Genomic DNA, 12,161 nt, shown 5'->3' on the forward strand with positions numbered 1-12,161 from the left:
CCTGAAGAAGGATCCCCGAAGGATCCGAAACTAGTCGGTGCCGTCACCGGAAGAAAAAAGCGTGAGTTGAGCCGTTTTTAATTAATTTTCATTTTCCTTGTTTATATATTTTTTTCGTTTTGGTTCATAGTAATCCGATAGTTATTCAACGTCGCATTAGCTACGCTTGCGTTAGAATTAGAAAGCGCCTCCGTAAACAGCATTACGACAAACACGGTCGGTGTTTGATTCTCAGTCGTATTACAAGATTCAAACTTTATAACGGCTCGTAGATGATCGCACGTCTGCAGGTGCAATGTCTGCCCACTAAGAGTGGAGTAAAGTGCGCACATCGGTGTGCCCCGCACCCACAACCATCCTCTCACCGATACCTAAAATTGTATTCAGCGTAATGTCTCGTGCTAAATTACGAGCAGTCAAAAAGTTTGGATTGCGCTATACTCTACATTTAGATGTTTGCCGTAAACATTAATAATTAATCAACTTATGGGTTCAATGTGAAGTTTTCCACCAATAGACAATAATTAATTATTAAAAGTATTAAAACGTAGTGTGTTTAGAAATAATAGCAAAGTTATGCCAAAATCACTTGATTTCATCACATAATTGTCATTCAGCGATAATTGCCTTTAGATTTTTTTGTTATTGGCATCAAGGATAACTGGTCATGTTTTATACCTTTAACAAACTAAAAGTGCGTTTAAAAATACGGTAACTGCGAATGTGACGAATGTCTCGTGTACGGCCTCAGTTATAAATGTCAATTTCTTAAATTAATTAAGGATGAGGTATTAACTGTCATGGCTAATTAAATGTAATTTATAGATAATTTTGGTAAACTTTTATTTCCGGCTCGCTTTCGCCAGCGACTCCGTCTGCGTGAAATTAAAAAAAAAACAAAATTGAGTAACATATGTGTTCTTCCAGACTATCATCAATATCTGTACCAAATTTAATGAAAATCTGTTTAGCCGTTTAGGATACAAACTCTAACAAACATCCATCTAAACTTTCGCATTTACAATATTAGTGAGATTAGTAAGATATTGTCTATAAGCACGGTATCTAATTTTCTTTGTGGTACAAGATTTTCTCTATGGTAAAAATATTTAAATTACATGAATACAAAATATAGTACAATACACTGATGCAAAGAAACGTACCATGAAATAACCTACGATAAGTCTTGGTTTTTTAATATTTTTCAATGAATAACACGTCGCTTGTTTACGGTTTTATGATTGTACAATGACGCAATCTAGTTGATACTATTCTTTTAACTATTATGATATCAAAATTTAAAAGAGTTCTTATTTTTGCAGCGTTAGCGCCGTTGGTCCTTCGAGGCGCTTGTCCACAATGCTCCCCGCAGGAGACAAGACAGATACGACGCACTCTGGCGTACGTCCAGAGAAACTATCCATGGGAATGGGCGAAGATCGTACGTCAACACGGATGATTGTATAGGCTTCTAAACTAGCTAAGTTCTAATAATGTTCGTAAGAATATTGTTCCATATGATTGTATACGAATTGACTTATAAATTTAAAAATAAAATATTTTTTGTATTTGATGGGAACTACACTTTTTTAACGTGGATATTCACTGCCAAAATACTATATAGAAACATTGTTAACGGTCTATGTATTTGTTTTATAAGAGAAAAGAGGAAATAGACTTTAAAAGGTAAATAAAAACCCAGCTCCGAGCTAACACAGAAGAGTGTAAATTAGGTTAGATTTATGTAATTTTAAAATTAGGCAAAGATTATTGTCATTAGGTCAAAACTTATGCAATGAGTCTTACGACATATACGGAAAGCGGAGTAAACGCCTGACTCTTCATAAATTGCTGCCATTAAAAAAACAACCTTTTCCTCTTACTTCAATCTCTCCTTGGATAAACCTATTCATTCTTATCGGACATATAACTATTAAATTAAATAACCAATTAGGAATTAAATATACATAGAATTAAAGATTTTATTTACAATTTTATTTTGAAAAAAAAAACAATCTCGCCCGTAACTCCTATGTTATATTTTTATCTATAAGGCAGAGACGTCTGATTTAGAAGCAAAAAAGATTTTTTTTGATAATTAAAACATAAATAAAATAGATAGGACTGTTTTTACAATTATTTACTTTTTAATAAAGCCTGTCTCAAGACAGGAATATAAGTGCGCTTTGTACGATGTAAGATGTAATCTATACAGAACCGGCTGTGATTCGAAACAACGACCTGTTATACCATACCTACGTACAACCAATAACATATCGATGTTGGTTCAATGAGTTTATTTATAAAATTAGTTTTTTTATACCTGAAAATATATAACCAATATTCTGATTTTTAGTTTGTGCTTTACATAAAAAAAATAATAATCCCAAGGGTAATCGATATATTTATAAAATAAATCATTGTCAACTAAAATATTTTATGTTCTAGCTGTTGGATTATAAAAAATACCGTTTTTTTTTAATTTCAAGATCCTTTTTAAAATATATGTCCACTTTTGTTAGTGTTCGTGTTTACGAACGTTACGTGTTTTTAATGTAAGATTCTTAACTACTGGATATTTTCTGATAGCATAAAAAAACATCGAATTGCAAAAAAAACGTATTATATTTTAGTGTAACTTTTTAATTTTATAATGCTTTGATATTATTTTATCGTGGCAATTCAAACCGTGTCGGGTTAAGCATTAAATAAAAATAAAATAAATTAGTATTGCTAGCGAATTATTTTTGAGGCAACCTCAATGACGTACAACATAAGCAACATGCAAGTTGCAAAGAGGGGGGGTTAAGTAAGAGGTTACCGCACAAGCTAAGTTGTAAGCATTCACCGTCCAACAAGTTCGACTGACCGACCGTGTTACAAAGTGTTACAAAAATATAAGTTTCATCTCAGTTCATATTAGTGTATACCCTAAAAGACAAATAAAATGCAGGTAAGTTGTATTTTTTTTTTAAATTATAACTTTATTATAATTTTCCTTATTGCAATATAGAACTTGCATAGGATGTTACGACATGTTTTCAAAGTGGGACGTCTGAGTAATATTCTTTTAATTAATATAATAATCTCATGGGTCAAATTTCATAATTTAGTAATTTCTCTTCTACCAAATTAGTACATTTCGAAATATCACATCACACTTAGACAATAATACAAGATACGTTGGCTTCATATTGGAAAATAAATAAATCTGTTAACAAGAATATTATTACTTTAAAATATATATGTGATTTGTTTTTTAATTCCATAAAAGAAAAAAAATAACTGAAGTTAAAAATAGAATAATAATATAGTTAAAAAAAAAACAAAACCATAAATGTTAAAAAATGTATTCCTAAATGTCCTGCAAATAATATTTCTAATCCATTTGTGAAATAGAATAAAACTTTAACTTTCACGAAAAAGCTGTAAATCACAAGAATTGCCGGGGTTTTACAATAATCGTAATCGTTGACATAGTAGGTTTCCACGGAGGAAACACCCGCACAAAATGCTTTTTCAAGAAACATACTTTGTAAAACCCACGGTTATAACGTAAGCTTTTCAAAATAACCTTTATCGTTGGTAAATAAATGAGTCAAGTTGTGTCTGTTTTGTTATGTATTATTTTTGTAAATATATGCCTTTTATGATTGTATTTTAAATAATTTTGAAAGGTCAGTAAAACTTGAGTCAAGGAAATTTGTACTCATTTAAGACCGTGTACGTGGAATATATAATTTTTTTGATTTTTGTATGTGCATGGATCGTTATTCAATGAACACTGATCGATTATTTGAAGGTAACTGACCTCAATGTATAAAATCATTAGTTATTCCTTTGTTTTAGTTTTTTAAACCAGATTCTCTAAACAAACAAAATCGAATCACAAGCAAGTACTGGAATTAAAAAAAACACTAGTAATTGCAATGCATTCTGATGAAAATACCTTATTATATCTATACATATAATAAAATTGGAGTGTCTGCATATATTTAAAAAATTTTCGTCTGCCTGTCTGTCCGCAAGCCGCGTTTGTTCCGGGTAATCTCCGAAACGCTTTGCCGACTTTGACCGGACTTTCACTAAAGGGTAACTGGCATAGACGGGCACTACTTGATCTTAATATTGCGTGAATGAAGTTGCAGGCAACAGCTATTGTATAGTAAAAATCGCATACAACATGGATCATCGACTTATTTTATTTTATTACTAGGACACTATTCTATTATTCTATAACTCAGTCGTTATACCGCATGCAGAAATTCCCCGCATACGGGTTAACGAGTAATGAAATTATCGGTAGTTGTAAATCAAGTGACCCCGCAGGACTTTGCTGACGAGTATAATACGAGGTTAGGAACATCGCTCAACGCATGCTTAACGACTAAGAAAATGGTTCTCGCATGCGAGCGGTATGATATATGTGAACAGGAAATATCTCGTACCACGCATGCGCTACATTAAACTGTGCCCTTACGACGATGAATACTGTCATTATAAAAAAAAACTACGGCCCAAAATAGACAGAATTGGAGAAGTTTACTGGACCAGGTCCAGGCCCGCCCGCGGCTGTAGCGCCTCAGATGATGATGAAAAAAAAACTACAAACTCCTTGTAAAAGAAAAACAATACCTATCTAAAAATATAAACAGTAAAATATCGATTGAAAATACTATTATTTACTACTACTGAATAATATATAAATATGTCACGTATGAAATCAAAGTAGAAAGAAACGAATTGTGCACAATTATTGTTTTAACTTTGTTCCAATTTTCTCTCACGCTCGTATAGAAAACGTATGCGTTTTAATACAACAAAAGCCATAAGCCATTCATCATTGTGGTGTGTGAAAACATAAATGTATTTTTCACATTGCCTCAACTGTTACATACTTATGAGAGATTTCAAAACATACAGTCTTGTTATGTTTGTATATTGTTAAATGTATTCAAAACGTCATGCTTCACTTTACACACTGATATATTAAAACAAATATATTATCTAGTAGCTTTTGCCCGCGACTGCGTTCGCGTTGCATTAAAAAAAATAAGTGTTATTCCATACTATCTTCTACATGTATACTAAATTTCATCGGAATCCGTTCAATCCTTTAGGCTACAAACACTAACAAACATCCATCCATTTAAACTTTTGTATTTATAATGTTAAGATTAACCTTTATGTGTCTAAACCCTAAAAATACTAGAAATGAACAACCAAAAACAGTGGTTGTCTTGTAAAATGTTTATTTCTTTCTCTCATAAAAATCTCTATTAGAAAGCAACTTAACCTTGATGAGTCCTTGAAATAATACATTCAAATAATGAATTGGCTATTAACTATACTGAGAAATTTGTTACTATCTATTATTTTATTGAAAGTTCATTGATTACGGCATTGATAGCATTTTGTCACGGTTTGACAGCCTTGCCGAAGTAAAAGATCAAAATGTACGGATCAGTTAATTTTGTAGCCAACACCCCAAGTTATACTAATCTCCCAAACTTCTTAAATAAATTAATTATTAATTATTCTTTAAAATGGATATGATCCTACAAACGCTTTATCCAATTACATGGGTTTCTTTATCACATAAAGTAATTTAAAAACAAATAAATTGGTGACAAGGTCAGACACGCTGTACCTGCGAGCTAAACCCGTTTTGTGGTCAACGCATCCACCGCATGCGAATTAACCGCCTATTGTTAATGTCATAAAATTTAAATAGCAATAGACATTATTCATTTCATAGCGTTCATTACGTAGGACGATGTGATATCCTCGAAGATAATTTGAACCTCGATATATCTTTTGATACAATCATTAATGCTATCAACTGCGCTACAACAAATTGTATGGACAATAGCACTATAAGAAAAAGTGTAGAATTCTACTTATTTTAATTATTTGGGGTAATTTATTAGGTTTGGAGGCATTTACAATTACACCGGACAATACCATTGCGATAGATTCAATTTATTTAAGAATACATAATTACAATTAAAGTCCTTTGTTAATCTCGGTCTATCATTTGTGTTTAGAGGAATTCCTCAAAAATAACCTTGAGGTCCTAATCATAGATCATAGTTTTTACTATACGTAACGGACATTTTATTTACTAAATTAAATTAAAATAAACACACCATCTTTTTCAGATCAGTCACATTGTTATCGCTCTTTGTGCGTTGGCGGCGACTTGCCTTGCGCAAACACAGACCGACAGGCCCGCGGTCTCTGACACGGCTCTGGAGGAAGCTCTAAATGATAAACGTTTCATACAAAGACAACTGAAGTGCGCTCTCGGTGAAGCGCCTTGTGATCCAATCGGCAAACGTCTTAAAAGTAAGTTGTGTAAACGGTTTTAAATCTACCTCAATTCGAATAAACGCCTAACTGTTTAAACTTGCAAATGTTACTTTTTAAAGAAGCGAGGATTGGTCAGGTTTCTAACAAGTTTTTATAAAACTTATAAGAAGACATGGATCTCTTCTTCATCTCTTATATACAGACCTTAAATTGAAGTTTTTTACAAAGTGTTATTATTTCCATGCTCTTTCGATTGAAGGGTACTTAAGCGATCACTTAGCGTGGGTTTGTAATAAGACACAGTTAGTGTTAGTAAAATTAAAATTACAAATTTTGTTATATCATCTATATTTTTATTGGAAGTTATGATGTCTTATATTATTTGCAGCACTAGCGCCATTGGTCCTTCGCGGCGCGTGTCCGCAATGCTCGCCGCAAGAGACAAAACAAATTCAGCGCACGTTGTCTTACGTACAGAGAAACTTTCCGCAACAGTGGGCCAAGATCGTGCGCCAATACTCCGGCTGAACATTATTATTAAATTGTAAAGAGAAACGCGTTATCAAGGCTGAATGTAATACTTTGTGTCCAGTGTCAACTTGTATTTATAATTGAAAAAACTGTTTCCGTTAAAGTAATTACAAAAATTGGCTGTAATTTAACCTGTAGTATGTTATGGCAGTACATGTTTTGTACACCAATAAACCAAATTTATGATGGATCTATAGATATGTCGTACCTCAATTGCGAAACAAAAGTTTATTTCCATTTTTATTAACTAATTCTGAAATACTAAAATGTTATTTTACAAAACCTTTGAACACAAATGTACTTTTGAACTTTTGTAATTAAATACATTATGAAACTACATACGAGAAGATTTTAAATATTGGTATACTAAAGGCCTGTCCCACTAAATTGTAAATTGTCTGATAACAATCCAACGTGTAAAATATGTAATAGAAATGTTGGATTTTGTTCCCTTATTTGACAATGACGTCATTTCTAATGTATCTGATCTTCTATCAGCCAGTGGTGGGACAGGCCCTAAAAGTTTTTAAAATGAGGAAAATCAATATAACTATTTATAGCATTTCACGAACAATCTGTACTTAAAAAATATTTGTTAGAAGGAATTCATTAAGCAAAATTTTACGTATTTTAGTTTCTTCCGATTTTTGCAAATGTATTAAATTAATAATGACAAAGTTATTAGAATTAGATGAAATATTTTTAGAAAGTAACTAAGTATAATGAAGTAGATGTATTAGTATATTTGTCAAGTATTGTAACTAATTTAAGTGTAATATATTGTTTTAAAAATAATAAATCACGAGATATTAAATGTCGTGTTTTTAATGATTTACCAATATGCAAAGAAATAAATTAAACACCGTATTCTTTTAAGTAAAAGCCTATTACCTAAAGTCCATCATCCTGCTGATTTTGAGGCTATTACCTATTTCACACGAATGCTTAAGATTCTTTAACTGGATTCTTAGAGAATAAATTAGTTTCAGAAAACAAGGCAGTTAAGCTTGAAAAACATTGCTTTCTAGTTATACTAGTTGTATTAAATAAATTTGTAAAATATTAAATATAACACGTTATTTCTCATATCCGTTGTATCTATATAAAGTATTATCGGTATTCTCCATAATATTTTTTTTGCTATTAAATCCTACTAAAACCGGTAATAAATCCCTTTTTTTATCTGGCTTTATCATTTTTATTGATGAAAACACTAAGGATTCGCTCTGTGTCTTTTTGCCATTTTGTTGGTATGTGCTGACGCTGCCATTATCTCTGTTTCCGGTGCATTATAAGGCTATCTTTTTACTTCAAATTACGATATATCTCAAGTAAATTAAATAATATTATTGAATAACTCGTTAAATTTATTTTAAAAGTAGATAGTAAAGTTTGAAAGCAATAATATTATTTCTTTGTTCGATCAATTTTTCAATGAAATCAGTGCTGCCAACTAACGAAACTATCAAAGTAATATCGTACGCAGTCGGTGAATTTATTTATTATTTACAATTAGTATTTTGCCAGTTTATTGACAAATAAGGAAGTATATTATAAGATTTGTGATTTGCTATTATCAATTAAACATCTAGTGTTGCATATTTTTGATTGTATTGTCTTTAATGATGTTATGATAACTGCTCAGCTCAACCTATACTTGCTATAGAATAAAATATGGTTGTACGATTTGTCTGAACATATTAGTGGTGATGTGTGAACAGTCAGAAACTGAGTATTTGGATGGGGAAGTGGTGTGGGTAAAGCTGGGCTCGTGCTTTTGGCCCGGCGAGGTGGTTGGTCCCGATAAGCTTCCACCAGATCTCCTGCCATCATTCAAGAAGCCCCCTATTGCAGTTGTCAAATTTTTTCAAGAAGAAACTTTGTGAGTTCACTATACTACTATATTCACTTTTCACATTCATGTATGTGAGTGTCATTAAGATATGTAATAATCACAAAGAAACTATTTTGCATAAAAATATTTGAGCTTATATAAAAATATAAGAAATGTAACCTTATTATATGCACAGAATAACTATATCCAGATATCCAAATGTGTGTTTTCTCCGTTGCATGATCTTAAGTTTTTGTATTATATAAGGTGCTACAGCTTACAATTTTTTCAGTGAATATGTGAAGAATACAAATTCTATTTTCAAATACAACTGCAGTCGCAAAAATGAATTTATCAACAAAGGACTTTGTGAGTATATTTCATTTACAAATTCATGCGCATAACAAAGTAATGTAACCAAAAACTGTATCGGGTATGCTCAATGCAATATGTCACTAAAAGCTATGTCATATAGAGTAACATTCTTCGTAAAGCATACAGTTTGGTTTATATCCAATATGTAATTTTTTATCACATTATAAATTGATCGACAGATTGATCGATTAGATGTTTAAAGATTCAGACTATAAAATTAGTTGTTGATGTAGTTTAAAAGCTATTCTAGTCTGAAATCCTATAAAATGCACATTTTAAACTTATCTTGGCTTTTTAAAAAAAAAATGAAGATTTTGTTAACTGAAATAAATAATTTTCAATCCAAATCTTTTGACTTTAGCTCTGTGTTACAATAACAGTGTTTGTGAATCTATTAACTATTATTAATAATTGTTTTAAACAAACTTTAACATTTACATATGATTCTTGTATTCATATTATTTTTTTCATAAACCTGTGTGCTATGTGTTACAACTCATTAAAGATATTTATTTTTCTTTTTCCAGATATGTACAGAACCAAACATGGACTTATGGAGAAATTTCCAGAAGATGTGATTAGAGCTGAAACAGCAGTAGGGGGTGACAAAGCGATATTGACCAGAGATGAATTTCAAGAAGAGAAGAAAGAGAGCTATGCTGGGTTGTTTGGTGATCCCTCTAAACGGACACCACAATCTACTAAAAGAGGTATAGCAACCATATTTACATCATTTTGTGGTAATGTTGAAAACAGATGTCGGATAAATAAGGTACAACTTATTTTCAGTATGTACTAAAGGATCTTGTTTTTTTTTTAGCGAAAGGAAAACACCCACAATCACCAACATGGAGGACACCAATAAGAAAGGTAGTTATGATAATTATTTAAACCTATAACTGTTATTAAAAAACTAAAAGTACAGACAATTGTATGGGATTATCCAATTAAATTAAATTTAAATTGTTTCAGTTAAAGGATAAGACTAATTACAAAGTGCATATACTACTACAAGGATCAAAGACACCTTCAACCCCAGCAACAGACATTGCTTCGCCATCTACAAGCCGAGCCGGCTCTGAGCCTGCTGAAGAAAAAGTTGAAAATGTTACAGAGCCACCTGTCTCCAGTTATAGCACCCCAACTATGTCTAGTAGCGGTATATACTCTTGTCACGCTTGTCCCTTCACTACGACCAGACTAAATGTCCTGATCATGCACAACAAGACTCACAGTGTCACGTTTACACCATACACACCTGTCAGAAAACCAATCTCTAAAAAATCAACTCCAAAAACACCAAAAGCTCGTAAACCTAAACAAGAAAAGAATGCTAAAGTAATCGAGAATGATAAGGCAGAAAAGATTAATCAAGCTCAAAAGCGATTATCTCAAGAAAAATCAGTCGAAAGTGAAGTAAAGAAAGCGAAGACCGATGAAGAAATTAAAAGTAGCCTTTTGGCTGATTGGGACGATGTGGGTGAAGATTCTAATGATGAATCTACTATGGCTATGACTACCTCTCCCGAAGTCCCAGTAGGAGCAGAATCTCCCGACGTACCGACACCAGCTGAACTACCCTCTGCACAAATTCCTGCTGAAATTCCACCCAGCACACAAAAGAACTCTGAAGATTTGCAGTCACCTGAGAAACAAGAATCCTCTAGTGACTCCAAGTATGAATTTTGTGAAGACGAAGATTGGTCAATGGAAGCTGATGCGGGGAGAAAAATTCCTCGTGTTAAAAATCCATCTAAGCGAAAAGAAAGCGTAAAAAGTCTCAGTACTGAGGATGATGATGTCCGTAGAGAAGTAGCAGAATTACTTAATAAGACGACTGTACCCGAATTGCCGTCGGTTCCCGCAATTCTACCAGTGGAAGAAAATTTTCCGGAGCGAGCGATTGCGAAATCTCCGGATAAAAAGAATGATTCTAATACTACCGAGAATTTACCAGAGGCAAGCCAAGCAAGTGAAAAAAAAGAGAGTACCGATCAACCTCATAAAACAATTTTTAAAACTAAAACATTTTTTCGCAGCCGCCACTCTAGAAGTCAAGATGCTATAGTAAAATATGTAGCGGAACAATTGAATGCAGCCGAGAGAATGGATTTATCGGAGAATGAAACTAACGGCATTGAATCTTCTTCTTCCGAATCCCGGGAATCTCCTGTAGAACATGTAAAAGTGGCGAGGCTGGCTCCTAAAATACAATTAAAGAGGATGAAGGCTGAAGCTGCACTGCAACAAGAAAGAGAAAAGAATATATTGGATAATAAACAAGATGATGTTTCAAGTAAGCCATTAAAATTACCAGAGCATGTAATAAATATAACTAACGATTTTACCATTGAAAAAGACGAAACAGATTCATTGTCTAGTCAAGATCTTATGTATAGTACACCAGAAATTACACAAGAAAATGCACCAACTAATAATCTAAATGAAATATTAGAGCCTCCAGAAACATCAGAACCTTCTCTGCCAATTGCTTGTGATGTAACAACTGATAAGGACGATGATTTTATGTCAACCGTAAGTCAAAATTCTGTAGAAGAATCGAGTTTGGAAAAGGGAGTTGTCACAGAAGATAGTAAAGAAGAGGAATTTACAAAGAGTAAAACACATTTAAATCTACAATTAGATTATGAACATTCTTTAGAAACACGTATGACTGACACCGCAGTAGATGCTTTGTTAAGTGTATCGCGAGAGACTGATAGTGTTACCAGGGTTATTAGCGATGACCCACCAGAAGATTTATTTGAAGATGAGAAAGATAATACAAATGTTAACGTAGTTAATGGATTTAATGAAATAAAAGAAATCATTGATGACAAAATTACGGAACCATTAATTGACAATGAGAGTGAATGCTCAAAATCTCAAACAAGTACATTAGATGAATCGTCGATTACAGACAATTTAGATACCGACACAAATGAAGATAAAATTAATACAAACGATGAAACTAACATCACAGAAGAAATAAATGAAATTAAAGACAAAGTCGAAGAAGTTGTTGAAGACATAGTTGCTGATAGTATGCCGACGGAATCTGATCTCCAAATAGCCGAGGCACTTATTAATTTGCCATCGACGGCGATAC

The 12,161-nt window shown here is 32.5% G+C and overlaps 2 protein-coding genes across 2 annotated transcripts in view; both read left to right on the forward strand.

The window, feature by feature from the left end:
• LOC106104825 (ejaculatory bulb-specific protein 3-like) overlaps window positions 1-7,657 on the forward strand; it is a 10,076-nt gene extending 2,419 nt beyond the window's left edge. The window contains exons 3-5 of the mRNA XM_013285000.1: window positions 1,323-1,441; window positions 6,162-6,348; window positions 6,701-7,657. Of these exons, the coding sequence (XP_013140454.1) occupies window positions 1,323-1,441; window positions 6,162-6,348; window positions 6,701-6,840 (446 nt within the window). The 3' untranslated portion in view covers window positions 6,841-7,657. The remainder of the gene's footprint in view (window positions 1-1,322; window positions 1,442-6,161; window positions 6,349-6,700) is intronic.
• Window positions 7,658-8,299: 642 nt separating this feature from the next.
• LOC106104712 (muscle M-line assembly protein unc-89) overlaps window positions 8,300-12,161 on the forward strand; it is a gene marked incomplete at its 3' end in the record, with an annotated part of 5,921 nt that continues 2,059 nt past the window's right edge. The window contains exons 1-5 of the mRNA XM_013284840.1: window positions 8,300-8,725; window positions 8,970-9,046; window positions 9,580-9,762; window positions 9,873-9,922; window positions 10,025-12,160. Coding sequence (XP_013140294.1) covers window positions 8,553-8,725; window positions 8,970-9,046; window positions 9,580-9,762; window positions 9,873-9,922; window positions 10,025-12,160 — 2,619 coding nt within the window. The remainder of the gene's footprint in view (window positions 8,726-8,969; window positions 9,047-9,579; window positions 9,763-9,872; window positions 9,923-10,024; window position 12,161) is intronic.

This window comes from Papilio polytes, unplaced genomic scaffold, assembly GCF_000836215.1.
Source record: "Papilio polytes unplaced genomic scaffold, Ppol_1.0 DF823399.1, whole genome shotgun sequence".
In the NCBI taxonomy this organism is placed as follows: Eukaryota; Metazoa; Arthropoda; class Insecta; order Lepidoptera; family Papilionidae; genus Papilio; species Papilio polytes.